Raw genomic sequence first — 24,973 nt, forward strand, 5'->3', positions numbered from 1 at the left:
AAATGAAAGGAAATTTTATCTGAATAAATGTCCAGAATTTACTGGTGTTACGTTGCTTAAGTAACCAAGGAGAATTTAAACTGATCATTTATTTTCCCATGGAAAATTCCCATGAACAGTAATAGAGGACACCCTGAAAGGCTTTTATCTCAATTACTACAGAAAATTACAGAGAATTAGATCCTTTCTAATGGTTTTCTGAATCATCCTTTGGGATTTGATAGCAGGAATGTAATTCGCTATTGAATTGTATAGACTAATGGAAAAACAATGCCTATAGAAGAGTGTTCACTATCTATTAATGTCTATAGGGCTTCCCTATAAAAGGTTTCCAAGAGCCTTTTATTTACAAATACTTCCAGGGGGGTCTATTTATGCTGTACACCTCTGTTTATAATGCACACTCATTAGGGTAAGAAAGGCAAAAATAGACAGCAGAGACCAGTGATCTTGTTTCTGAGAAAGAAAGACAGCATGAAATCACAGGAAAGCATCCTCATAACCCCATGAAAATGCATTGCACATAGCAAAAATGGCAGAAAAACTCTGAGATTTTGATCCTGCATAGAGTTCCCACTGGCATACCCTTGACCCTACCTAAACTCTCTAGCTCTAGGGAGGTGCAAAGAGCTTGCTTTACTTAGGATTACATGAGTACACGGACTAACAGTATAAGTTGCTAATGGTGTTTGATTGTACCCTGGAAGCTTGCATGCAAGAAGCCGTGACTGCATGTGTCATACAGCAGCAACTGATCAATTCCTTGTTTGCTTCCTTTAGCTGAGCAGCCTGGTCCCTTAGCTGCAACTACAGACCCCTCCTGGGTGGACTTTGCTGTCCACAGCTTGTTTCTTTCTCCCCTAGTACTCATCAGCCTAACAGAATTGGACTCCCTGAACCCTGCTCTGCCCCCTCACTCCCACCTCACAGACATCAATAGCACCATGGAACTGTAAAGTTTTCTGGGTCTCCATGGTGCAGTCGTTTGCTGCAAATTCAGTCAACATCAAGGTTATCTCTAATGGCGTCAGCTGGAACACTTACGGCTGTCCAGTTTGTGAGGGAGACTCTTGTATTCCCTTCTAGCTCTGGGGAGTTTTCTCTATAGCCATCACTTTTCCTACTTGTTGAGGGTGCTCACGGCACTCAGGCCTCCAGGTCATATCCTACTGCTCCAGTCTCCCTAATGACGTTGGTGCTGCAGGGGATGGGGCTTATGATGAGGAGATGTCATTTCTCCAGCAAGCAAATGACAGTGACAGGAATGCTGTACCCAGAACTGAGCCCTGGAGCAAAGCTATATCCAGTGGCATCTGCCTTGCTTAAGCTGCTGCTTTTTTTATTATTTTTTTTTTCTATTTTCTTTCCTCCTTCCTTCCACACATTTTTTTTTTTCCTGGGGGATTCTTGGATTCAGAGCATGGTAGAGTGCTGTCATGGACTTGGTATATTTTAGGAGTGGTGCTGAGCTCCTCTTCCAAACTCACTGGTCAAGAGACAGTGTAGTGGCTACACAATATCTGTTTTGAGACTTTTCCATTTCTAATGAGCATTTCTGTTCCCTTTTCTGCTTATGCTAACTGCTTTTGCTCTGTTGTTATTAATACAATCCCTGAAGGAAAACTCCTTGCTGACTGTAGTTGTAGGCTTTTCAGCAGATTTGTTATTCTACCACCTGATGGGAGGGAGACATGCTGAACAGCGCCTGACACTAGCGCTATGCTGCAGTTCCCCTGAGTTGAAGCCATGCAGCTAAGGCTGTCAGATGCAAGTGTCTGCTGGGCTGAGAACAACAAGTCAGAGCAAATGTCCAGGCATCCATCCTCATTCACCTCTTGCATGTTCATAGTAGGGGATAGGAAAGAAAGCTGACAGGAGCAACATCAGGATTTGCCTGTGTCTGCAAAGTAGCTGGGGAGGGAAGGAAAAACATGGTGACTTTATTTGATTTTCTTCTCAGGAGACAACATGCCAAACTGTCAGAACAGGAGCCATAGGTGGATTCTAGAACCAAAGGATATGGTTTTGTTCAGTTTTGGTTTTGTTTTGTTTTTGTTTTTTTGTTTGGATAATTCAATTAGGAAAACGTTTCAAAAGTGTCACTGTGGCAAATAACCCAACACTGCACATCCATGCATTGAATGTCCATGGGACAAAAGGTGATTGATAACCTTGAACCAAAGAATGTTCTGCATTTCCAAGGGATCCGTGTGTATTTCAGGTATTTGTATGGCCAGCTGCTAGCACGAAACACTTATCAGGAAATGCAGATCATTCCAGCAAGCAGGAAATAGCATGCCCAGTACTCAAAGTAGAAAAATTATTTTAGTTATTTGATTTATAAGTTGAACTAAAACTAGAAAACCCCATTCATGTCCAGGTCCTGGCACAATAATAACTTTCTGTAGTGAAAAGCACAATACCCTTGATTTTCCGTATCTTTTCCTTTTCCCCCTCATTTTTTCATTATTTTTCATTTGCAAGTGTCTGTCTTGGCAGACAGACAAGTCCTGTGTTCAGGACATGAATGCCTACCCCTTATTAGAGACCACTAAAATGTTTTATCTGACACATTGGCAGTCTGCAACAACCATTACAGGAGATTTTTTTCATTATAGATTTTTGTTGTCTTTTGTTTCTCTTCATCTCAGGTCTTCCCTTCTTCCATGAATGAAACTTTTTGCCAGCTAGAGTTTTGCTGAATTCTGCTTCTCAGCAACAGGAAAAAAAAAAAAAAAGGGAAAAAAAAAAGGAAAAAAAAAAAAAAGCTCTTAACAATGTGTCTGCAGTGGCCAGGGAATCTCCCTTTTGTCATCAGATGTGGAAAGGTGGAAGTAGAAGATGTGTGAAGTAGAGCAGTTAAATACATGACAGAGCTCAGGTCTCCTGGATTTCATTTATGCTAATGTATTTTTATAGAAATACACTCAGAAATCTCTTAGCTCCTCATCCTAAGGAATGGGAAACTGAGAAATCAGTGGCTTGACAATCAGTTACAGATTAGGATATTCTAACGGGGAGCACAAGGTGGGGAAAGGCAGAGGAAAGGGAGTATTGGCTTTTAACACATGACCAAGGGACTGCATTTTCTCTTTGTGTGGATGCTGTTACAGGGAATTGTAGCATTTCCTGCAAACCTCCTGTTTTCCCACTGCTTTCTGCCAACTTGTAAGTAGTGCATTCTTCAGGGACACAGGAGAGTGGCTGGGGAAACTTGGAAAAAATGCCCATCTTTTACAACTACCACCACTGTCCCATAGTCTGGGATTGCTCTTAATGAGGCTCCAAAGTAGTAGCAGGTATGTCTAAATCACAAGGACAGTTGCTATTTGACAGTCTGCATGCAGGGTGCCATGTTGAAATCTGCTCAAGAGCTGCAGAGTTTGATGTGGGGCTTAAACTGCTGCCGGCAGCCACCCTGTGAGCAGCGGGATGATGCAGGAGAAATGGTGTAATTGGTTTTTCTCACCCTGGATCTATCCATCACTGCAGGCACAGACTCGCTGGTAATTTTTCTAAGCTCTGGGAGCAGGAAGCAAGTTGTTGAGTGAGATCTCTGAGTATATACAGTGAAATAAAACAGGAGTGCTAATGACCAGTTCTTCATTATGTTTATATCTGATTTCCAGTACAATGGGACCCTGATTCTCATTTGTGGCTTTTGATATTACTGTAATACAAGTAATTAACTACAAACGAACATCAATGAGTGTAGTCAAGCCATACATAATGCATGGAGATGTGAAAGGGAATGTGTCTTTCTGTTTGTATTCTCCAATCTGCCCAACCAGAATTTATTTATTCTATATGGAACAAAAAGCAAACACCAAATCTGTATCCTCTCTGTGTAGGGGGGAATTTGCACATGGATCAGGTGTTTCATGCTCTGGACATATCCCTGTACCAGAGCTGTAGCTCCAGTGCAGCACTACAACTCCCAACACTGCTCAGATCTGAATCCAAATTTTACTATTTGAGATAATCCCAATTTATAAATAAAACTAATGACAGAAAATTGACATAAACCATGGAAATGAGCAGCAGAAATATTTCCAAACATTGCTTACAGAGGCCCTGAGCCAACCCACTTAGAGTCTATTAACTTTATCATATCAACTTCAAAGGAGCCATTGTACAATCTAGTTATGTTAAACAATGAGATAAACAGATGACCAGTATATATATATATGTATGTATATATTTAAAGGACACTAAGAACAGTAAATGATTTGTCTGAGGTCTTTAAATATTTAGTGTTTGTAGTTAGTTGAGAATCAGGAGTCTACTTCTCAGAACCCTGCTTCAAAAGCCTTGGTAGATATATGAGCTGCAATGATAGATTTCTTGCTTGGGATATGCTCTAAGTGTCTGCTATTTTTTTAGAAAATGTTATAAGCATCCTGAGTATGGATACTTTGAGGTTGGCTATGACAGATGCAATCCCATTGTTTCAAAATGTTTTAATGAGCACAGCTCCAGTGCCATGTGGATGGCTCGATGCTGTGTTCTGCTGACAGGATGTACATCACAACTCTTCATGGGAGGGACATATTCTTTTTTTAATCTGGAGGAAAAGTTTAAGTCTGTCAAAGAGGCGACAAATCCCTTTTTAAAACAGTCTCGAGACTGTGGTATGTGCTGGGTGCTATTGATCTATTACAATCCTCTGTATACAGCAATTGTGCCTGCAACCACCCAGATTTTTACTTACAGACTCTGAGAAATAGTCTCTGGTGTCTGGAGAGAGAACAATGGCAGGGGAAGCATCTCATGGTCTCTGGGAAGTATCTTGGGCACCAGGTGTTTGGAGAGGGACAGAGCTGAACAGAATCCATGCTGCTTTGGCTGGCAGACTTTCACAGCTGGTACCACACATGTCGCCACGTGGAGACAGTTCCAGGTGGTAAAATGAATGGGGTCCACGGGCCAAAAGGACACTGACTTTGCTCTGTAAATTGGGAAATGGGAGGGGGAGCCCTGTGGATACAGGGCAGAAGCCCATTTCCTTGACTGATTCAGATCTCCCAAGTCTGGGTGTGCTCTGGTGGGGCTGCATGAGTTTATGTTCGGTACAGTTCCCTCAAGTCTTGCCAGACTTCATCAGAAAGTCTCTTTTTGCCCTGAGTCTGCACTAAACCTGGTCTTTTTTGATCCCAGCCTTGGGGAGCCTAAAGCCTGCTAGCTGTATCTGCCATTTTGAAGACATTTTTAGAGTGTGTGCAGCAGAAGCAAAGTTTCTAGCACCAGTATGAGGAAGTCCTGATGTAGAGAAGCACGGGGAATGCTTTGGTGAGGTCCTGCCTGGGACCCCCGAAAGGCCCCACTCCAGAGCCAACCTAGGGGCTGCTAGTGGAGGGAAAGATCTGAAGATCAGCAAAGCCGCAGAAGTACACGAGGTATTACCAGGGCAGGATAATGGAAGTGAGCTCCCAATAAACGTGAAATCAGCTTTGGTTTCAGCTGCTCTGGCTCCCTACTCCTGGGACCATCACAGGTCTGGGAATTAAGGCCACGCAGAAGAAGTGAGCAGGGAGGAAAAAAGAGGAGTGTGGGAAAGTGCTGGGAAAGGAGGGAAAATTTGTATTGGGCTCAGCTATCTGTTGGAGGAGCAGAGCCAGTGAAGGAGGGAGGGGGATGGCACAGCAGGATCCAGGCTGCCACTGAGCATCTCCCTGCCTGTGCACGGCTCACTTCCCTGCTCCATGTCACTCTTCTAATCCATGCAGACAGCCTCTTCTATAGGCCAGGACCAGGTTTCTGCAACACAAGGCAAAAAGGGCCCTTGAACACCTTCGGATGTACCACAAAAACATGAGGCATCAATTGCAGCCACCAGGCAGGAGAAATAGAGCATTTCCAGTCAATAATTTTGTTCCTGGTGAAGCCCCTTGCCACATGAGGCTTTGAGCTACAGCTGCTTCAGTGCTAAGGACAGAAAGGAAAGATGCTCCTCAAGTCTACTTGTAGCCTCAGAAAATCTGCGTACAGTTCCTATGAAGTGAGGGATGAAACTAGCTCATTCTGTGGCATACCATAATTTCAATTGCAGTGAAATAGCCTAAGACGATTTATCTGACTCCATGCTATTTCTGTGTCTTGCTCCAATTAATCTCCCCTACCAGTTTTCAGCACCTCAGTGAGATGCACCAAGGGTCAGGCCCTGGCTGTCTGCTCTTTCTCCCTGGGTATCCTGGGCCAGTTGCTCTTCATAGCTACTGCAGACCTGTTTCCTCAGTCTTAGGATGGTGGTATTAATACTCACTTGCTATCCAGCAGTTTTTTGAGAAAGCCTATTCAAGTGTGAAAAGCATTTTGAGGTCTCAGGTCATGCAACAGAAGTGAGAACAGTTATTTCTTCTCTTTCGATTCATTTCTCTGTGGCCTATTCTGTTGCTAAGTGCTGGAAGTGGCACTGAGCAGAAAAGAGGGTATCTGTTCTGCTGGAGAAAAAGATGGGGAAATCTGTTTTGCAGGAGCAAAAGAGGAAGACACTGAAGGAAAGAGAAAACATAGGAGAAAGGAGGGGTATGTGTAAGAGGGAGGGCACAGCTTCCAGTGCAGGCAAGGAACAGCTTAGTAGTCAGGGTGTTCAATCCCTATCCTAAATAAGGTGAGTATCCTTACTGGTAAGTCTTGGACCCACTATTGAGAGGCCATAGGTTCTTCCAAGGTCCCAGATAATGCCCACAGAAAGAGCTCTAGGGATGCTGCTGTGTTTCCACAAAAAGTTCTGTTTCAGAAAGAAAAAAGATTTGGTAGAAAAACCCCTGGCCAACCGTACTTGCAATCTCATTCTCATTTATTTGCTCAAATAATCCCCAGTGCTTGATTTACGTAAGACTTGAATTAACTGTGTATTTATTCAGAGATCTTAAATTGCACTGATGTGATGAGGGAAAATTGCAAAGTGATGCAGTTTCAAGGGTATTAACAAGCATATGACAGTGCAGCAGATCCCACTTGCCACTGAGGGACCCAAGCCCATTCAGAGGTTTCTGAGGAAGACAGTAAGGAGGCTCCTTGTTTTGCAAGTACAATGCTTTTCTTGAAGGTGAATTTCTGTTAGCACTGGGGTGGGGACAGAGAGGTTCAGTACCTGTCAGACTCCTGAAGAAAATGCAATCTGACTGCTCAGTGCTCTTGGTGAGCAGTGTTGGTTTGAGCCCAGACACTAAATGAACACATGCTTTGGGTCTGACAAATGTCTGAATAATGCATGGTACCAGAAACAAACCAAATTCCAGACGAGCAAGAAACATGGAGCAGTTGACACCCTTGTCTAATGGAAACCTTCTGGAAATACGAAAATGACTATAACTTCAGGCAGGGGTGCCATGAAAAAAGACAGTGAAACTGAGATCTCCATTGCTTCTGGCATTTGTTGTCTCTGAAGTACTTTCTGTTTTCCATAGGCATTTCGTGAATTCAGGCAGTCAAAGCTAGCTATAAAACTTACTGAATGGGCTTTAACCATTTTGAACAGAGGTAAAAAAAAGAGAATGGAAGTATGTCTGAGACTGATGTGGGTGGAGAGTTGGTCTGACCATTTGGAGACCCACTGAAGGACAGGATCTGAGACAAAACACTCATGAAGAGACTACTGGAAGTTCCAGTACTGAAATATGATGCAGCAACCAAGATACAGGTAGAGGAGAAAGCCCGCCAGTCCATGAAGCCTGTGGAGAACATCAGCTTGAAAGAGATGAGGCAGGAGAGTTAGGGCTGAAAAGCACAGCTCATATCTAAAGGTCCAGCTACTTCACCAAGTGGTGCCAGCTACGCATGCACCATAGCAGCTGGCAGTTTGCACTCCACAGAAGCGGAACAAGGTCCCCACACAACTAGAAGTGGTTATAGCAGGCATACGAGACCTAGAACAAAACAGAAGGTCTCGGCATGGTTTGGGGTTCAGGAGTTAATGCGACTTCTGTGCATGCTGATGATGGGGAGCGGTGTTATCACAAGAGGGAGCTGTCTGCCTGCATGAGATTGACACCCCAGACAAAAACACTGCAGAGAAATAGCAACAGGGCTCTCAAAACCTGAGGGGCAGGAAGCAAGAGGTTCTGAACGCTCAGACAGACTACAGCAGGGCAGCATGGGTGCGCATGGGCTGAGCCAGGTTAGCAACACCACTCTGGGTAGGCCACCACCACCAAACACCTCTAATTGCTCCTCTGCAATTCAGGTCCCACAGTGTGTTAACACCATCAGTAAATTGGTTTTATTTGTAGGCTTTGCTGGGGAGGGAGATGAAGGAAAGGTGCTTGGTCAAAGTCAAACAGGTTCATGTGGCAATGCAGCTGGTCTCCAAAGGCTCGCACGGAGAATGAAGTCCATGTGTGTCACAGTTGGCTGTGCGTGGCGTCTGTGCAAAGTGAGGCCCGTGCACCCAGCAGAGGGCATGTGGATGCACACTCCGGCACTCCTACCTTTGCCTTTGGGACATAATTTCGTAGATAATGAGATATCAGTGCCCTCAGAGTCTGTGTAAGGCAATACAGAACAAAGCCACAGGCGGTGCCTGTTCTCCTTTGAATAGGCTGTGGTTTCTGCCACAGGGGCCAAATCTACCCTTGATTTTCATTCTTGTTTCAGATAAGGTCCCACTGCCAGGGGTGCTGAGCTCCCATTTCTGACCAAGGTTAGTGGTCCTGTGGAACCAGGCCACAGCCCTGAGCACAGGTCTAAACGCTAATATCTGCATTTACCATGCATCAGGGAAACCAGCCTGTGAACGCTTAGTTCCACCTTCCTGGTTTTTGTCTGAATGCCTCACTCCAGAATTTGGTACAGAGAGTTTACCTTTGTCTGGGACTGAGACAAAAGCTTTGTTTTCTGCCAAGCTTCAGAGGATAATACTTTTTGATGCAGTTTGCATCAGTGCCATAGCACTGAAGTGCCCTGCAGAAGCTAACAATGTATTTGTGGGTTCCCTGGGCAGGAAGACAAATGGATGCAGCAAGGTAGATAACAGATCATGCTATATATGCTCCGTGATGGGACCAGGGTCAGAATATCAGGCTAAGGGGAGGATGTAACTTCAGGTTGAAAAGTCAGTAGGTGTCAAAAACACATACCGAAGGAAAGCATGCTGTCTTGACAGTGGGAGAATGGATGGAGATCAGAGGTTTGGGTCCTTGGCACAAGCTGCTGGACTTTCAAGTCTTCAGACACCTCACCTCTCCTACCCTTTGTCTGTGGAGCTCACGGTGTTGGTGCAGCAGTGAGGATACTTTGTCTTGGTCTTTGCTTCACAAACATACAATAAAATGACTTCATGTATGCATGTGTGTGTGTGTACATATATATACACACAAAACCTACGGGATGCCTTATGGAGCCAGAAAGGAATAAGCACAGAATGCCTCTGGGAACACGGGGGAAGAGCAGAGTTCCAAGCCGATTATTAACCCACTTTCAGGACAAGGCTTTTACTGAAGTTTACAATTCAATTTAAATTAAAAATAAACAAACAAACAAACAAATAAATAAATAAAGGCATCAGATTCTGAGCCGGAGCTCCGACCCCAGCCGCCGCACCACCCCCCAAAACCCACCGCCCCCGGCAGCAGGCGGCCCCCACGCCGCTCCGGCACGGCTCAGCCCGACTCGGCACGGCTCAGCCCGGCCCGGCACGGCTCGGCACGGCTCAGGCCGGCCCCCAGCCCGGCGGGCGGCTCGGCGGGGCCGCGGGCGGGCGGGGGCAGCGCGGCCGCTTGTTGAGCGCCGTGCCCGGCCCCGCTCCGCACCTCCCCGCCCACGCAGCCTCCGCGCCCGGGCTGCCCGCCCGCCTTCTTCCATTGCACCATTGCAAACCCCTCCCGTGTGCGTGTGTGTGTGGTTTTTTTTTTTTCCGCCCCCCCCCCCCCCGGCCTTTCTTTCCCTTTTTTTTTTTTTTTTTTTTTTTTTTTTGCATGAAGATGGCGGCGCCTCTCGCCAGCAAGGCAGGGTCCGCCGGCACTACTAGCAAGCCTCCCTTCCCGGAGCTGGATTTCCGATCGGGAGCGAGGGTGGAGGAATTGAATAAACTCATCCAGGAATTCACCAAGCACGACCAGAGGGAGTACGACGACCAGAGAGCCCTGGAGATCCACACGGCGAAGGACTTCATCTTCTCCATGCTGGGTAGGGCAGGGACCGGGGGCGGTGGCGGTGCCGCTCGGGGACCTGGGGGACCTCGGGGACCTGGGGGACCTCGGGGACCTGGGGGACCTCGGGGACCTCGGGGCAGGGCTCCCGGCCGTACAGCACCGGCAGAGCCTTCCCCCGCTGCGGGCTCTCCGGCCGCGGGGCCGCTCTCACCGCCAGCAAACTGTTTTTTCCTGGCCCTTCCACCTCCCCTTCGGCAGTGCTGTGTGTACAAGCAGAGAGGAAAAGCAGGGTGGCAGAGCCGGCCGGTGCTGGAGGAGTACGCCGAGCCAGCAGGGCTGCAGGCGAGGCGAGCCCGAGCCTGTATTGTTTTTCCCCCCAGCTATCCAAGCTGTAGGAAACACAGGTTTTTATTTTTATGTATTTTTTTCCACTCGTTTTGGTTATTAGACCGGCTGATGCTTGAGCAGGAGCATCCTCTGAGCTGCGGTTCTTGCCTGGGTTGCAAAACTTGCGGCGAGTGGAGCAAGTCAGATTGTGGCGGGGGAGTCCTCGTCTGCGCGAAACTTTGAATCGCGGGCAGGGATCCTGAAACCGGGGTGAGACGCGTTGGCCCTTGCAGAAATCACCTGGGCTCTGGCATGACTAAGGCTTATTAAGATTAGCAGCGGAATGACAAACAACTCTGGTTCTGTAGGCATTAATTTCCTGATAAATATTTACCTTATTTTGACTAAGAGATAACTCGTAGGAACGAGAGCCCTCAAGATACAAAAGGATGCTCTTCGCTTGCAGGTTAGAGTTTAAATCAGTCTTCTGGATTTGAATCGATATCCCAGCCGTTTCTGGGTGTAAAATAAGAACACGGGTAATCAGCAGGTGTGGCCAGGGAATGGTTCTTTGTGGCTCAGAGGTGCACGTAGACCCTTGAAGCATATGTGGCACAAGCCAAATGTATGGTCTGTGTGTACACAGTGAATAACCTACATCACTTTTCTGATTCAGCAGCACAGAGCTATCCCATTGTGATCATAATTATTTTCTGTATCGTGGGGGTATCCTATCCCAGAAATAGACCACTTTCTCTGTAGCCATGAACATACCTACGCTCACCAAATGACCATTTACCTGTTCAGCTGGTTATCTTATAAAGTACCCGGATAAGTATAATTGTCTGCTCTGGGATTTGCACAGACTATTTTGTTTATTGCTTTTTCACCAAGGGCTGGACAGGATATAACAGACTAAATTTAGCTTGAGAACAAGGACAACAAGTTGAAAAGTCAGTAGCATGTATATTTATAGTTGCTGTTATAAATGTTTTTCCCTTCCTGTTTAAAAAAAGTTACATGGTAAAGCCCTGGTTGCAACAAAGTCTGTAGGATTTTTGTTATTGAAAACCTGATCCCATGGAAGTCGTCCACTATTATGATGTGATACATTTTTCTATCAGGGCTTTAAATAACTGGCTGAGGAAGAAGGGCTTGATGAGATGAAGCAGAGAGGACAGAAAACAGTGAGAACAGCAGTTCTCAGTGTTTGGCTGGTAGGTAGAAAAAGCTTGATGTGATCGTGTTAAAGCATTGCTTGTCTTTGCAGGGGACAGGGACCACGGCATTTTTTCCTGTCTCACTGGCAGGAATAGGCAATAGAAGAAAGAATAGGTTGTGGTGTACCTTGTATTTCTGCGGGTGCACCGCAGAAGGTGCTTGCTAAGGGCTTGCTGTTCATGAAAACAGCTTTGGGTTGTTTAGGAATAGCATAGATTAACATGGCTATCTGTTAATGTAACCGGTGGGAGATAAGCATTCTTCAATTTTCAGTGTATAGACTAAAAATGGGTTTAAACAGAAGCTATATTTCTATTGAAGTTACATCTCACAGTTAGCAATGAGACGTGTTTCTGTAAAAAGCAAGACCTCAGGACCAAGCCCACGACAGAAATAGAGACGGGGTATCTGAGTCGTCTGCCTTAGACCCAGAAGTTACATTTGTAGATCAGACCTATCTTAGCCAGAGAGGCTCTTAAATCTAAAAATGATTTAACTTATTAATAAATGGCTCTTTCCCCTGTGCCTGATCCCTCCCATACGTACTGCTCTTATCTCATCGGGTGATGATAGGAAAATTAAACGTAGCTTTTCTGATTTAATTACATTGGTCCGTAATTCATGGATGACTGATAGGCGAGCAGACTTTGCACAGATTCTCAGATGTTTGTACTCTGTGTGGCTTGCCCTCTCGCTCAGATCTTGGCTTTCTGTTTATATTAACTCATTTTCTTCCGTGTGCTGTCTTGCACAGCTATTAATGACTGAACTATGGGAGATCTCAAGAGCTGTGCTGCGATAAAATTAGGGAGAGGTTCTGCTTGCCATACCTTTGTCCAAAATGTTGTGCCCCAAGCATTAGAATAGGGCTGTAAATGACCTGGCTATTGGTTGGGGGAATTATTTTTTGCATGTAGACTATCCGTGGGCATCCCATACTTAATCACCAAAACCAACCATATGGTCCTGCCAGCACCCTGCCCTGAAACAACAGGTGGCTTTTCGTGCCTGTGCTGGGTAACCTCCCATACTCGTGCTGATCTGTGCCTGATAATTACTTGTCTCCAACACAGGTATAACTGAGCCTCAAGGGAGGGGAGGCTGCATTAATCAAGAAAAGGAGTGGAGGAGAGTCTTGTGTCGTAGATGATGGGCTGGCTGGGATTGACTGGGAGACCAAGTCTCTGCCTGCCAGTCGCAAAAAGAGCTGATTACTTAGTCTGTCCGTGACTCTGGTGGTTTTTTGTGCTTAAGGAGTGATAAAGGGTTATTTTTATTGAGTGATAATGTTACAGATGATGCTATTTTGGTTTTTAAAGCACTTGCTGCAATTGTGATGAGAGCACAGCATTAATATTGCAAAACCTTTTAGGGGTACCTAACCTTGAGAGCGTTGTTCCTGCAGTACAAGTACTTCCTGGAAACTTATTTAATAAAGACTACCTGTCTCTTTCTGTTCAGCACCTAAATAAAAAAGTGCTGTAAAGTGCAAATGTGCTAGGCTTAAAAAAAAAAAAAAAGGGGGGGAAAACATATATTATGCTCTTGGGAACTAGAACATTGCATATTAAACAGCCTCTTGAAATTTTTAGTGCTGTTGCTGTCTCGCAGCAGCTCCTGCTGTTAGGGATACTGACTCTCACGTTTTACTTCTTAACAAGAGGAGACAAAAATAATAGAGCAAGGAGTTATGAACAGATACAGACCGTTCCTCCACTCTAGGCACGCACTAGCAGTCAGTTGTCTAGAGCAGTTCTTGAGCTCTTCAGGCTGGCATTTTGTTTCTATTTCCTATCATGAGACCTTTTCTGCTCTGTAGGGTCAGAACGGGGATGCTCAGGGCGTTTCATGCCCTTCCCTTTGCTCTTGTTGCTCTCTCCCCCCCCGAATCGGGGAAAGGACTAGTTCCAGTTGGTGCCCCTCTTTTGGTGCTCCAGCGGCTGCACCTCACTTGTGTGGGACAGGACAGGAGCTGCACACCCCAGGGCTGGGCCTGGGCTGCCGACAGGCTGCACATCAGGGACTGGCAGCCAGCTGCCACTCCGAGCTGCTGACAAGACCTCAAGAGAGCCTGTATCAGCACCTGATACGGGAGAGGTGGAGAGCCTATGCTCGGAGCATTTCCTGGCGCTGAGGTTTGATGATTCCTCTTTTCTGGGGTGTTTTCCCGGTGCTGAGCTGGGTGTGCCAGCAAGTGTTTGCGATGGAGGCAAGTTGTGGCGGAGGCAGAGCTGGTGCCAGCAAAAGCCTTCTGCTGCCAGTACCCGCTTCCCACATGGAGTTACCCTGCTGGCCCCTGCATCTGCAGCAGGGCTTCCAGCTGCTTCTTGGACTGCGGGGCCTCTAAAACGTGGTGGAGGTGCAGATTGCTGTGCTGAGGACACAGGTGTCCTGACAACAGCTTGCTTTTATTAGCATCTTCTACAAGAGAGGCATTTCGTGGCCTCCCTTGCGCTGGAGGTCTGTATATCAGGACAACGTTGGTAGTGTGACTCTGTGTGGGTTTGTGTGGCGTTTTTTCCCATTCCCTACTTGGTATAACTTGCCGATGAAACCTTCCATTATAGTCTAGATTTCAGGCATTGTTGGAACTGTTGCCTGTTCATCTATGATAAATCACAGAAATTCTCTTGTTTCTGTTGTGGCGTCGGGCTGATGAAATAGCAACAGGACTGGTGTGATCTCTCTGGGGTTAAGTCTTTTGTATGTGTGCACCTTTTCTCAAGAGAGGCCAATCATGACAGGAGCACACTGTATACTCGGAGGCCTATGTTAATAAAGGCTCCCTGCTGGCATTCCCCGTGCTGCTGAATGCATAATGCACAGCTGCTAAAACCAGCCCTACTGTACTGCAGATTTCATTTCTGGCTTCTGGTGGGTCCCCACTCCCTGCAGACCACAGGTTTCTCTGCTTGCATTTGAGGTCGTGTTTTCTTTTCTTTGTTTTATTTTAACGGACAGGGTGCTACGCTGGCGGTATAACCCTAGCAAGGCGTCGATAGCTTCCAGTTGGCTGTAGCTATCAGAAGCTAACCAATTTCACCTCCCCTGGGGATTCTGTCTCTGTTACCAGTTAAAAAGGACCGCTAGCCTCCTCCATCTCTTTGTTCGAAGGGGGGTCGCTCGCCATGTGCGGTGCAAATAGCTTGAACATTTTCTCTCAATTTATTTTAAGACACCGGTACTTCACTTGCTCAACTACTGTTTTGAAACATTAGGCTGTGATGCAAAGTATTTAGTGTAATAGCTAGGAACATGTCCTAAGGGCACAAATTCGCATGGCAGGCTTGTCAGGCTGCCCACCGCCTGTTCCTTCAGTCTGGGGAAATATTTGTAAAAGATTTGGGTGAATGCTTGCCAAGCCCAATTATGTAATTATGTTTTAAGGGCAATTTTATAATTATAGTGGAGGATGGTAACCAGGATACACGAGTTGTTGGGTTTTTGACTTTTCCATTTTTCTTCTACATGACTTTGCACGAATGCTGGAACATTTGGAGCAGCTCTAGTCAGAAACCAGTTGTTCAACTTTCTTTTCGGCAGCTGATTATAGGTGAAGCTAAACAAAGGCACGTACAGCACTGCTCAGGAGGGCTGGAGGGCATGTTTTTCTGTAGCTTTGGTGATTTACAAGACAGATGTGTAGTCAGAGAGGCAGAGCAGCCTGCACGCACAGTCCAGCCTGGAGGAGGCTAGGTGCTAGTTCGGCCTGGTCTTCTCAAAGGGAGCCCCTAAACTGTGCAAGTTTTTTGGATAGCGTGGATTGTCTTTCTTCATTTTGATTTGTCAAAAGCCAGGTTCCTGATGACTTTAACAATATCTTGTACAGACAAAACTTTTGCATCTTTTCTCAGGCCTTGTTCCATACAGTTTTGCCCCTGTGCAGCCAATCCTTTGGCTGCAAAGACAGTTTTCCCAGGTACGTCTCTGAAACCCATCCCTGTTCTCTTTTCTCTGTCCACACAAACCCTCCATGTCTGTACTCTGCAAGGTAAGTTAGATGGGAACAGTGTAGAAAAAAATGTGGTTTAGACCGAGAGATGAGCTCTCACTTCCAGTCGAGGGGGCTTCAAATCGCCAGGGTTGCCTCAGCATGATGCTCTGAACAGTGACTGAGGTGACAACGGAGCTCCAGGCATGTCTTTGTGAGACCCTGCAGTGGCAGCTGCAGGTAGAGGTCCTGGCATGGACCTCTCAATTCTCTTGGAGTCTAAGAAAAATAGTCTGCCACTGAATCCATTACTTACGTCTAGGTGATGCTAGTGTATGAACCTGGTCGTTGGACTATGTAGGTGCTAACTTGGAAAGCAAGCGCTGTAGTTTATTTGCTATGAAAAGTGAGCTTTAAGAATTGAATGCATTATGCAGGGTGACATCCCTCCTGAGCTGGGTTTTCCTTTAGCAACTGAGAGCTGGGCTGGGTTAAGTTCTGTATGCTAAAATAAAACCATCAGTTCTGTCCATTGGTATCTTGGTGAGATAGCCTCTGAAAGAGGAGTTAAAATTTCGTGAGACCAACAGTCCATTCATCGCAGAACGTACATGTAGAGGTTTCTTTAATTTGCCAATCTGTAGGGTATGACACAAGCACTAGAGTAGATGGAGCTGTGGGTGAGGAAAGGGTATCTCCCCTGGTTTTCTTAGGAAAAACAGACAATCTACCACGGGAGATAAAGCAGAAGACTGCTTTGGATGCTGCACTTGCAGAACTTCCCTTATTGAGAAAAGAGAGGTGTTCATGCATGGGAGCAAGGGTGAGAGAGCTGAAAAATGACCTTTAGATAAATATCTCAAGTTCTTCGCCCAAGTCTTGTTCAGATCACTAGTAATGGGGTGTGAGTTCAGCAGGCTGAAGTGAAGCACTATTGGAAGCTGCAGCTATACTTCATAGGTTCCCCATCCTACCTATGGATTTTATATCTGGCGAAGTTTTATGACTTCTGTTAGCACAACCCTGTCTTCCTGTCTAACTGCGAAAAATATGGGATTTGGCTTCTTTCTTTTGTTAATGCAACTGGAAGGCAGATTATGAGACATTCAGAATAAATCTTTCAGCAGCAGCTGACGTTCCAATTGACAGATGCTGCTATGGATTTTCCTTTCTTTTTATTGCAGAGAACTCTGCTGTCTGCTTTCATTTCTACCACTTTGCTATATTCCCTTTCATTGCAAAGAGGAATTGTCCTGGACCTAGTGGATTAGTACTTCAGCCAACCTGGCAGGTTCCTGAATCATGTACACCCTTGTCAGATAGACTTCCTTTAGTTCTTTCAAAGCACCATTTCAGTGACTTTCTGGAATTAACATCTGCTGTAGTATTCAGTTTGAGGAAGATTAATTTCCACCCTCCCCCCCAGCATATTTGACTTTTGAGCTTTTAATAAACACTTGATGCTAAGGAAGTTATTACAGTCCTGTTAATGCATTATATTTAATCTGTCGGACAGTATAATTTTAATCTAATTGAAAGTATTTAATTAGAAGGTGGTTAATGCATTTTGTTGTGAGCATGCTGTTGTAAAAAGTACAATTTGCACAGCACCGAATGGGGGGAGTTCATTCCTTTAAGGTTCCTAACATCCTCGCCTTTGAAACAGCAGTGGCAGCTACTCCCGCCCGCTCATGTTTAGGGCTCTGGGCAGAAGTTTGCACTGCTCTGGGTGGTTTCGGCTGGTAGAACAGGAGGTGGGTGGTATCCATTTCACCCAAAGAAAATCACGCTTAAATACTGACTCCAGACACCCTAGAACTATGTTCCATTTTGAGCTGTCCCCCAGTTCACACAGCAACTTTCTGAGGCTAATAATGTGAGACCTCAGTGCTACTACAAGGCTTCCCCTGTCTCCTGTGCTTCAGCAGTTGGTGAAAGGTTGTGGTGTTGCTGTTCTTCATCTTAGAGTACTTTAACCGTGCAACCCTCTGAGACTACAGCTGGAAATGGAAGTCTGCTTTTGAGAGCTTCAGGGAGTCTTCCAGTAGTGACGACAGGTAGTTGCTCTGCCATCATGTGTTGATCTAGTGGTGGCTTTGGGATCAAGTACAGCTCAGCTTCTGGGAGAGACATTACAACCTGACTGGGTTAGGCAGTTGTAGCAAGTAATCTCATTTTATTCTGAAGGGATCCCAAAACTCTGATAAATTAGTTTAAAGAATACAACCTGGGTACAGGCTGTATGCTGATGTAATTTGGCAGAATCTGGCAATGCCAAGCAAGGGGAAAATGCCAGACAGAGCTGAAGCTAGAAATGCTGCTGAGGTAGCTGTAAGAAATTGGGACAGAATCATTTATTGTGTCCTATGACACCTTTCTTAGGTCATGATTTAGATGAAAAGTAGAGGTTTATGTGTGGGATGTTGTTGGTCTTCTTAGATCTTCTCTACTGTGGCTTTCAGTCAGACCATGTGGAATTTCCTTCACCCACTGATGGAGTGAGGGTTCATAAATGATTTGGTCCTGAATTGCTGAGTAGCTAGGGAACATTTCTCAGCAGTTGCATCCAGAAATAGGTAAGTTGGTTCTCGCTCTGTAGCAAAAACAGTTAGGCCATGTGATTTTTCTGTTCTACAATTACTTATTTCAGCTCTCCTGCTCGTGTTGTAGGGTCTTTTGATGCTGTTGCACACCTCTCTCAAGAAAGGATGTTTTTATTCACTGGTGCATATATGACCTGGTTTAGAAAATCAGATGCTGAGACTGTGAGGAAGGGATTGCATTACAGAACTCTCAAAAATATTAAGGCAAACAATGCAATCAACTTCAGTGTTTTTCCCTTCAGGCTTCTACATTTGCATTTTAATGGCTCTCTTGGTGATGCTTTGGGTGATCCTGGGACCCAGTGGAACTTCCTCTTGGAAAGGAATCCTGTGCTAATAGCTCTGGCTGGGCCTGATCCATGGGGCAGGTGCTTGGAGATACTTCATGTTTGTTTTGTGCCTCACTAATTAATGTATAACTTAGTGGTGTAACAGCAGGAAAGCTACGTCTGCTGACACCTCATGATATAATGTTTTAATCCTTTGTGACACAGTCCTGCTGAGTGTCAAAGCTGATAACTAATCTCTGTCCCTAGCTCCGTGTGACAGGAACCTGCTCTAGAGGACATTCTGCAGGAGCTTGTGAGCTCTTGTAGGCACTTTGTGACTGATTCGTATGAACTCTTTTTGTATGTTGCCACTCTTGAATGTGGTTGTCCAACACTGCCTGGTGCACTGAGGAATCTGGAGCTGAGTGCAAGCACAGGAGCTAGCCAATTTCATTCAGATGGAATAAGGCTTGTCTTGGGAGAAGGGACAAGATAGATATCCTAATGTGCTTCCAAATACGCTTCTTTCTTTGCCAGCATTCAGAGTGGTGTGGTTTTATTGATTCAGAGGTGCCTTAGCTCACTGTTCTGTTATATATAGTTCTGAAGCCTGGGTATGGATGCGGATCCGTACACAGGGATAAGCTGTACAGCTATTCTCCCGTGGTCAGTCCCTGCCATACAACCAGCACAGCTTGCTTCTGTTCCAGCATGGACAGTGAATTACTGTTTATTTTAATCTTTGGGTTGAATGGTATTCATAAAACAATTTTCAGCTCTGCAAATAGAGGAGGGAATGTTGCTGTAACAACTCTTCAGGGGCTCTGTTGCCTTCTGCCTCTGCAATTTGCCTTTTGGAAGTTGCATAAAGCGTGGTGAATGGCAGATCAGGTATTGATATTGGCCCCTTGATATTTGGCCCTCCAAGCTTAAGTTGCCGAAATGTCTGTATATCATAGACAGTAGGGCAACCAAGTAAGCAATCACTAGCTTAAGGAAAATGCAACTCTCTGCAAATGCAATATCTCTGAACAAGCTGCACCATTTGAATTAAATGCCTGGTGTTTTTTTTTTCCTCCTGTGTGCAATCTGTAATGCACATCTAAGTGCAGTATTGAGAAAAAGGAGATATTAGAATTTGCCTGAGCATCTGTCAGAGGGGTTTGTTTTATGTGCTAACTTGTCTGTAAAAGCTTGACCCTGTACTCCCAGGTTTCCCCAATACCCTCTGAACTTTGTGAATGTGTAAAGCACGCAGGTGAGGCAGAAGCGTTATCTGAAAACAGCCACTTTGGCAGACTTGCAACACCAAAGAATGACAATATCTCTGCAGTTATTTTAATTATCTTGGGGAAGGGGGGGGTCGTATGTGCTATTTAAGCACAGCATTCTTTGAGTCAGAGCTGGAGACATTAAAGCTACAAGTTAGTCTGGAAAATTAAAGGGAAAAAAGTGATTTTGATCTTCTTAAATATAAATTCTGGCTCTGGAAAAATGAGCACTCCTGAGTTGCTTTAAAAGCCAGACAGTCCCTCTTACTCCCTCACCAAAGCCGCAGACAGGAGGTTTAGAATCATCTTTGTATCTAAGCTGCTTCTTAACAATGCAGGTAAAGAAATTGATGTCTAAAAATTTGCTCTTATGCTGAGACCGGTCTTGTCAGACATCACTTGTGTGTATGAATCACCTCACTCTAATGTGCCAGTGCGTGTCACTCGGAGCTCTCAGCTCTTTGTGACTAACCCTTTCGTTACCCTGGGAATGTGTACGTGTCTTTATGTATGTACGTATGCATTTCTAACTTTGCCCAAACCAAATAATTTAGGTGACAACATTCTGGTAATCAAGGGCATCGATGACAGTGCTTTGGAGTGTAGGAGAGAGGTGTGTGTAGAGAGATGGTGCCGCTGAGGTTTGCAGGTGGAGGGCTTGTCCCATCTCGGCAAAGCTGTTCCACTGTGGCACACAGCCCTGCTTGATGAGGCTTGCAGCAGTCCTATTGAAGAGGCTTCTGTAGGAATGGGGAGAGACAAATGAACAAAATCCCCAGACCCACAGCGTGTCCATAGACCTCCTGTTGTTCTTAATTTGCGTCTGTAAATGGCAGTGCTTTCCGCTGTTGTGCACCAAAACAATAATAAATAACAATCCTTAGCATTTATATACTACTTCACAATTTTCAGAGTGTTCAACACACATCAACTAATTCAGCTGAGATGCAAATATTCTCTGAGCAAAGCCACTTTTCTTGCTACCAGGGGGACCCTTCATTACAGCTGGGACAAGGCTTTTCTTTTTCCCCTTATCTGGAGCTGATGACAGGAATGCTCTATACAGGGACTGTGTCTTTCTTCCTGACGTTTCTAAGCATTTACATACATCCCTGTTTGCCTAGGAATTGGCCTACTCCCAAGTCATATGTGGCACTATTAAGAAAATTATGCAGCAGTTCTGTGCTACAAATATGCAGGCCCACAGTTAATGGATTCGTGGTTTCAGACGCTATTGAGTTAGCAGAGATGTTGATCCATTAAGTGCATCTCTGTGCTTGCATAAGGCCTTGGGGGAACACCATCTCCGGCAGACCTCAAGGCTGCCTGTGCCAATGACCTCGCAGCAGCTCAGGAGGGGAATAAACATCCATCAGTTCTGGACTATGGTGGATCATCAGAGCGTGTGCTAAATGGAATTTAGGATGCTTTGTGGATGGTGTTGGTCCATGTTTCTCTAGATCCAGCACCTGCTAGTGCACCAATCTGTCTTTTGGGGGAGGAGACAGCCCAACAGAAGGCCTGTTGCATGGTAAGGCATTTGGGGGGAGATTAGAGACCTCATGCCCATCGTTCACAATCCTGAATTCCAAGCATGGGGTAATATTTGCATTAGCATGAATCTAATCTTGCTGGCTTTCAACTTACTTTCTGTCATGACATTTTGTCTCTGTGTCTAGTGCTGGTGATGGGGAGTTTGATGCATCTTTGAGCTGGGCAGGACTGGCTCCACTTTTTATTTGGGAGAATGGCATCTCTTTTTAGCATCCCATTAAAGGTCTAGGATATAAGCATCTTTTCTTATCTGGTTACGTAATAACCTGCTTTTAGGGATTTATTTTGGAAGCAAATATTTGGTAGTCTGTAAAATGATGCCCAGTGCTGTAGAGCTGCTGCATGCTTTGTAGTACTAAAATCTTCCTAATTCTTGCAGTTTAGCCATAACTAGGTGGCACTTCTGGATTGCCTCTTTGTCTAACCTTGCGGTAACTTTCTTTTTAAGGAGTGATGGCTGCAAGTCTGACCTGAAACTGGTTCTGAAAGAACAGCATAGATTGTAATTTTCACCTAAATGGCTATATGTGCAGGAACACCATTAGCCTCCTTGTGACCTAATTACACTGGGAGGTAGCAGCACATTTTGAGATCAAAGCTCTCCTCTTGCTGCAGCTTTTCCTTCAGCTAGCAGTGCATGGGAGACGAGCAGCATGTTTCTTTCAGGTGTTGATTTCTCTTTCAGTGGCTTTGATATCCTCATTTTCTCTTTGAAGTTAATGTGCAGATTACTAGGTAGCATCACTCAAAGTGACTGACTGAGCTTTTGTTGACTGTGAAGATATCTCCAAGACAACCTATTTCCTGGTCAAACAGCACATTGGCTTCTTCCACAAGACGTTTTAAGGGAGTTGGTCAGCTGAATGAGCAAGATATTTTAACAGTTTATTATTAGCACTGTAGCTACCAAATACAGCTCAGAGTCTATGGCTGAAAATGTTCCTGTTAAACACTGCATATGAATAGCTTAAAAACAAGGATTGTGCAATTTGACTAGCACATTTGTCAAAGCTGATTTGTCAGGGAACTTCTACCATATAATAGAAATTAAATGTCTACCTTTGCAGTTCATTTTCTCCACTTGCTGTTTGTGTTCCTCTGCTGGAAGCATGGGGAATTTAAGGACCTTCGTTCACTCATATCTTATTATTTTACAGCCAGGCTTCCCTGCTACATTTCAGCTCTGTTTTTTCCAGTGTTAGTGTGCCGTATTTTTTCTAAAATGTGCCCGGAAATTAAATGTTTATTTCCATTTCTCTTCTTCTCTAAAACTCTGAAGTTTTTATTGACTCCTTCCCATTCTGAAGTTAGGATAAAGTAAGCTTAAAGCACTGGATTTTGTTTTCTGCTTTGTCCCTTCCTCCCACTCCTCTTTCTCTCTAGAGGAGCAGTGTTACTGAACAGGTGTAGAGCACTTCCAGGTATTTTTCATCTGCATTTCCATTTTTTGTCCGTGCTTTTTTCCATAAAATACTCCCCTACACATTCCATTTGAAGGGACGAGGTCCAAAACAAAATTTTAAAATGCCCACATATTTTCCTGCCTTCCTTGCAAGCCTTGGCTGTATCGCTTAGCTGAACAAACCCCACCTTTGTCTTCACTTTGGAATGAGAAACAAGCGGGCTTGTTGATTCCTGCTGCATTAACACGATCCTCCTCCCTCACGCTGATGTAGTGGTTATGGGGGGGAGTAGGGTGGAAGCTGCTTGTTGCTGTTTTCATGAGACCTCCCAGGAGGCTGCTGCAGTCCAGATCTCCTGCACTTCTGCCCCGGAGACCTTACAGCATTTGCTTGGGCTGTAACGGCTGGAGGAATGCAAGCAGAAACTGCTTTGTGCAATAGTGGGTGAGGAAAGGACACTGAGGGTGCCAGGCTGAGAATACTTGAAGACTTCCAAAAGCAAACCCTGGAGGGACAAGGAGCCCTGACCTCTGTCCCGTGGCACATCTGAACCTGAACTCTCAGCTAATGACCCCTGAGCCACCGAGCAGCCTTCTCTGAGCATGCCTGCCTGTGCCGGGGAATTTTAGGAATGCGGACTTCAGCACCGTGTGGGGCTGCCGCTGCTCGCCCTCTGTTCAACCAAGAGCTTTAGAAACTGCAGTAGGGTTCGTATCGCCACGAAAAAGCCCCATTGTGGTTGTTTGCAGCCTTCTTTAATTAAAGATTTATTTTTCTGGGTAAGGTTCCATTAGAACAGCAGGAGCCTACATCAAAACGCTGCAGAGAGGCCTCTTCTCTTCCCTGGCACAGCACAGCTTCACACCACTCCCTTCACCACCCCCTCTCCCAATCCCTTTGTTTTTAAGGCATTAAAACTTTAGTGACTGGGATATTAAAGAGGCTGTAGTTAGTGGTGTATCGCCCTAAATTACAGGGGCAATTGACCTAAGGAGGTAAGAGGAGAAAGTGCGTGCGTAGGATGGAGGTGGTATTGCTTTTGAAAACCTCTTTTTGATGTCCTCTCCGTGCTAAAGCAGCCTCATTTTTATCATCCATCCACTTGAATCCTTCCTGTTGAAGGACGTGAAAAGGTCAGGAGCTAAGCTGGTCTCACAAACCCCACCACTTGCTTGGCTTTGTCCACAGCCCTGTGTTGTGTGTCTTTGCCTTGTTGGTGCCTTGCACAGCAAGGTGGCACGAGTCTGTGGTTTTGTTTTCCAGCTACAGGTATGGCAGCAGGGGGTGAAGGGATGGGTCTGTGCGTCTGGTGGATAGGTGAAAGGTTCCTCCTCCTGTCGGCTTTAGAAACCTGCTGACACAGGAAGGCAAAACAGTTTGTGTCCTCAGCGCAGCAGAACAACCGTGTGGCCAGCATCCCTCCAGCAGTGATCTGGGAGTGCCGCCCAAACTGTGAGCATGCAGCGCCTGTACGTGCAGGTGTTAGTGCCCTGCTTAGTAACCTGGCAGTGATTCCAGCTGTCTGAGATGCTAAGAACAGAATGAGAAGTAGACTAGACCCAAATGAGACCCCTGAAGTAAAATGTAAGGTTATTTTTAGGGTTGTTGCTATTCTGTTCTGCACCAAGGAGGACAGTGCTCCAGTTTTGCACTACGGTTCAGGATTGATTCCTCATTTCTTGTCTGTACCTAATCTAACTGGCAACTACTGGTTGCTTGAGTACCTCCTTTCCTGACTCCGTGTCTTAGCATCAAAGGTGCTGGAGAAGGCCATGGTTTGAGACAATCCAAGGTTTGTGTTCTCTGTAAAATACTTTTGTTCTTGAAATTGTTCTTGATTGCCTTGCAGCAAAGCTATTTCTGTCCTACCGGTGGCCTGGCTTGCAAGCTGAAAATGTAAGGATAGGATTTATTATGCTCTGACCATTAAATTTTAAACTGCTTTTAATGGTAGATGTTAAATCACTGCTGTCCCAGTTCCAAGCTCTGTGCAAAACTCCCGAGTTCCTGGGAAGGCATTTCCCCTGCCAGCAGCCTGTGACAACTCTTGGTTTCTGAGGACAACGAGGAGTTACAGGGCTGTTTGTGGGACAAGAAGGTTTGGTGGGGGACCCGTGCGCTATTGGACGGGTGGCTGGGCCAGTGTCCATGTGTAGTGTGGTTTGCTTTCTTTATCCTAAAGCTGGGCATCACACAAAGTCATCATTCAGCATTAGCCTGGTGGGAAATTCTTGAGGCCAGCTACCAAACAAGGCTGCAGAATTTTACTGCATGCTGTGGCAGAGTTCTCCCGAGCCAGT

General features: G+C 45.4%; 1 protein-coding gene across 2 annotated transcripts in view; it reads left to right on the forward strand.

Moving 5' to 3' along the window:
* Window positions 1-9,890: 9,890 nt before the first annotated feature.
* MB21D2 (Mab-21 domain containing 2) overlaps window positions 9,891-24,973 on the forward strand; it is a 56,586-nt gene continuing 41,503 nt past the window's right edge. The window contains exon 1 of one of the 2 annotated variants that reach the window (XM_083847781.1): window positions 9,891-10,128. In XM_083847781.1, coding sequence (XP_083703907.1) covers window positions 9,918-10,128 — 211 coding nt within the window. In that variant the 5' untranslated portion in view covers window positions 9,891-9,917. The remainder of the gene's footprint in view (window positions 10,129-24,973) is intronic. The other variant, XM_083847782.1, reaches the window with a different exon arrangement.

Source organism: Anser anser (genome assembly GCF_964211835.1).
Source record: "Anser anser genome assembly, chromosome: 9".
Taxonomy (NCBI): domain Eukaryota; kingdom Metazoa; phylum Chordata; class Aves; order Anseriformes; family Anatidae; genus Anser; species Anser anser.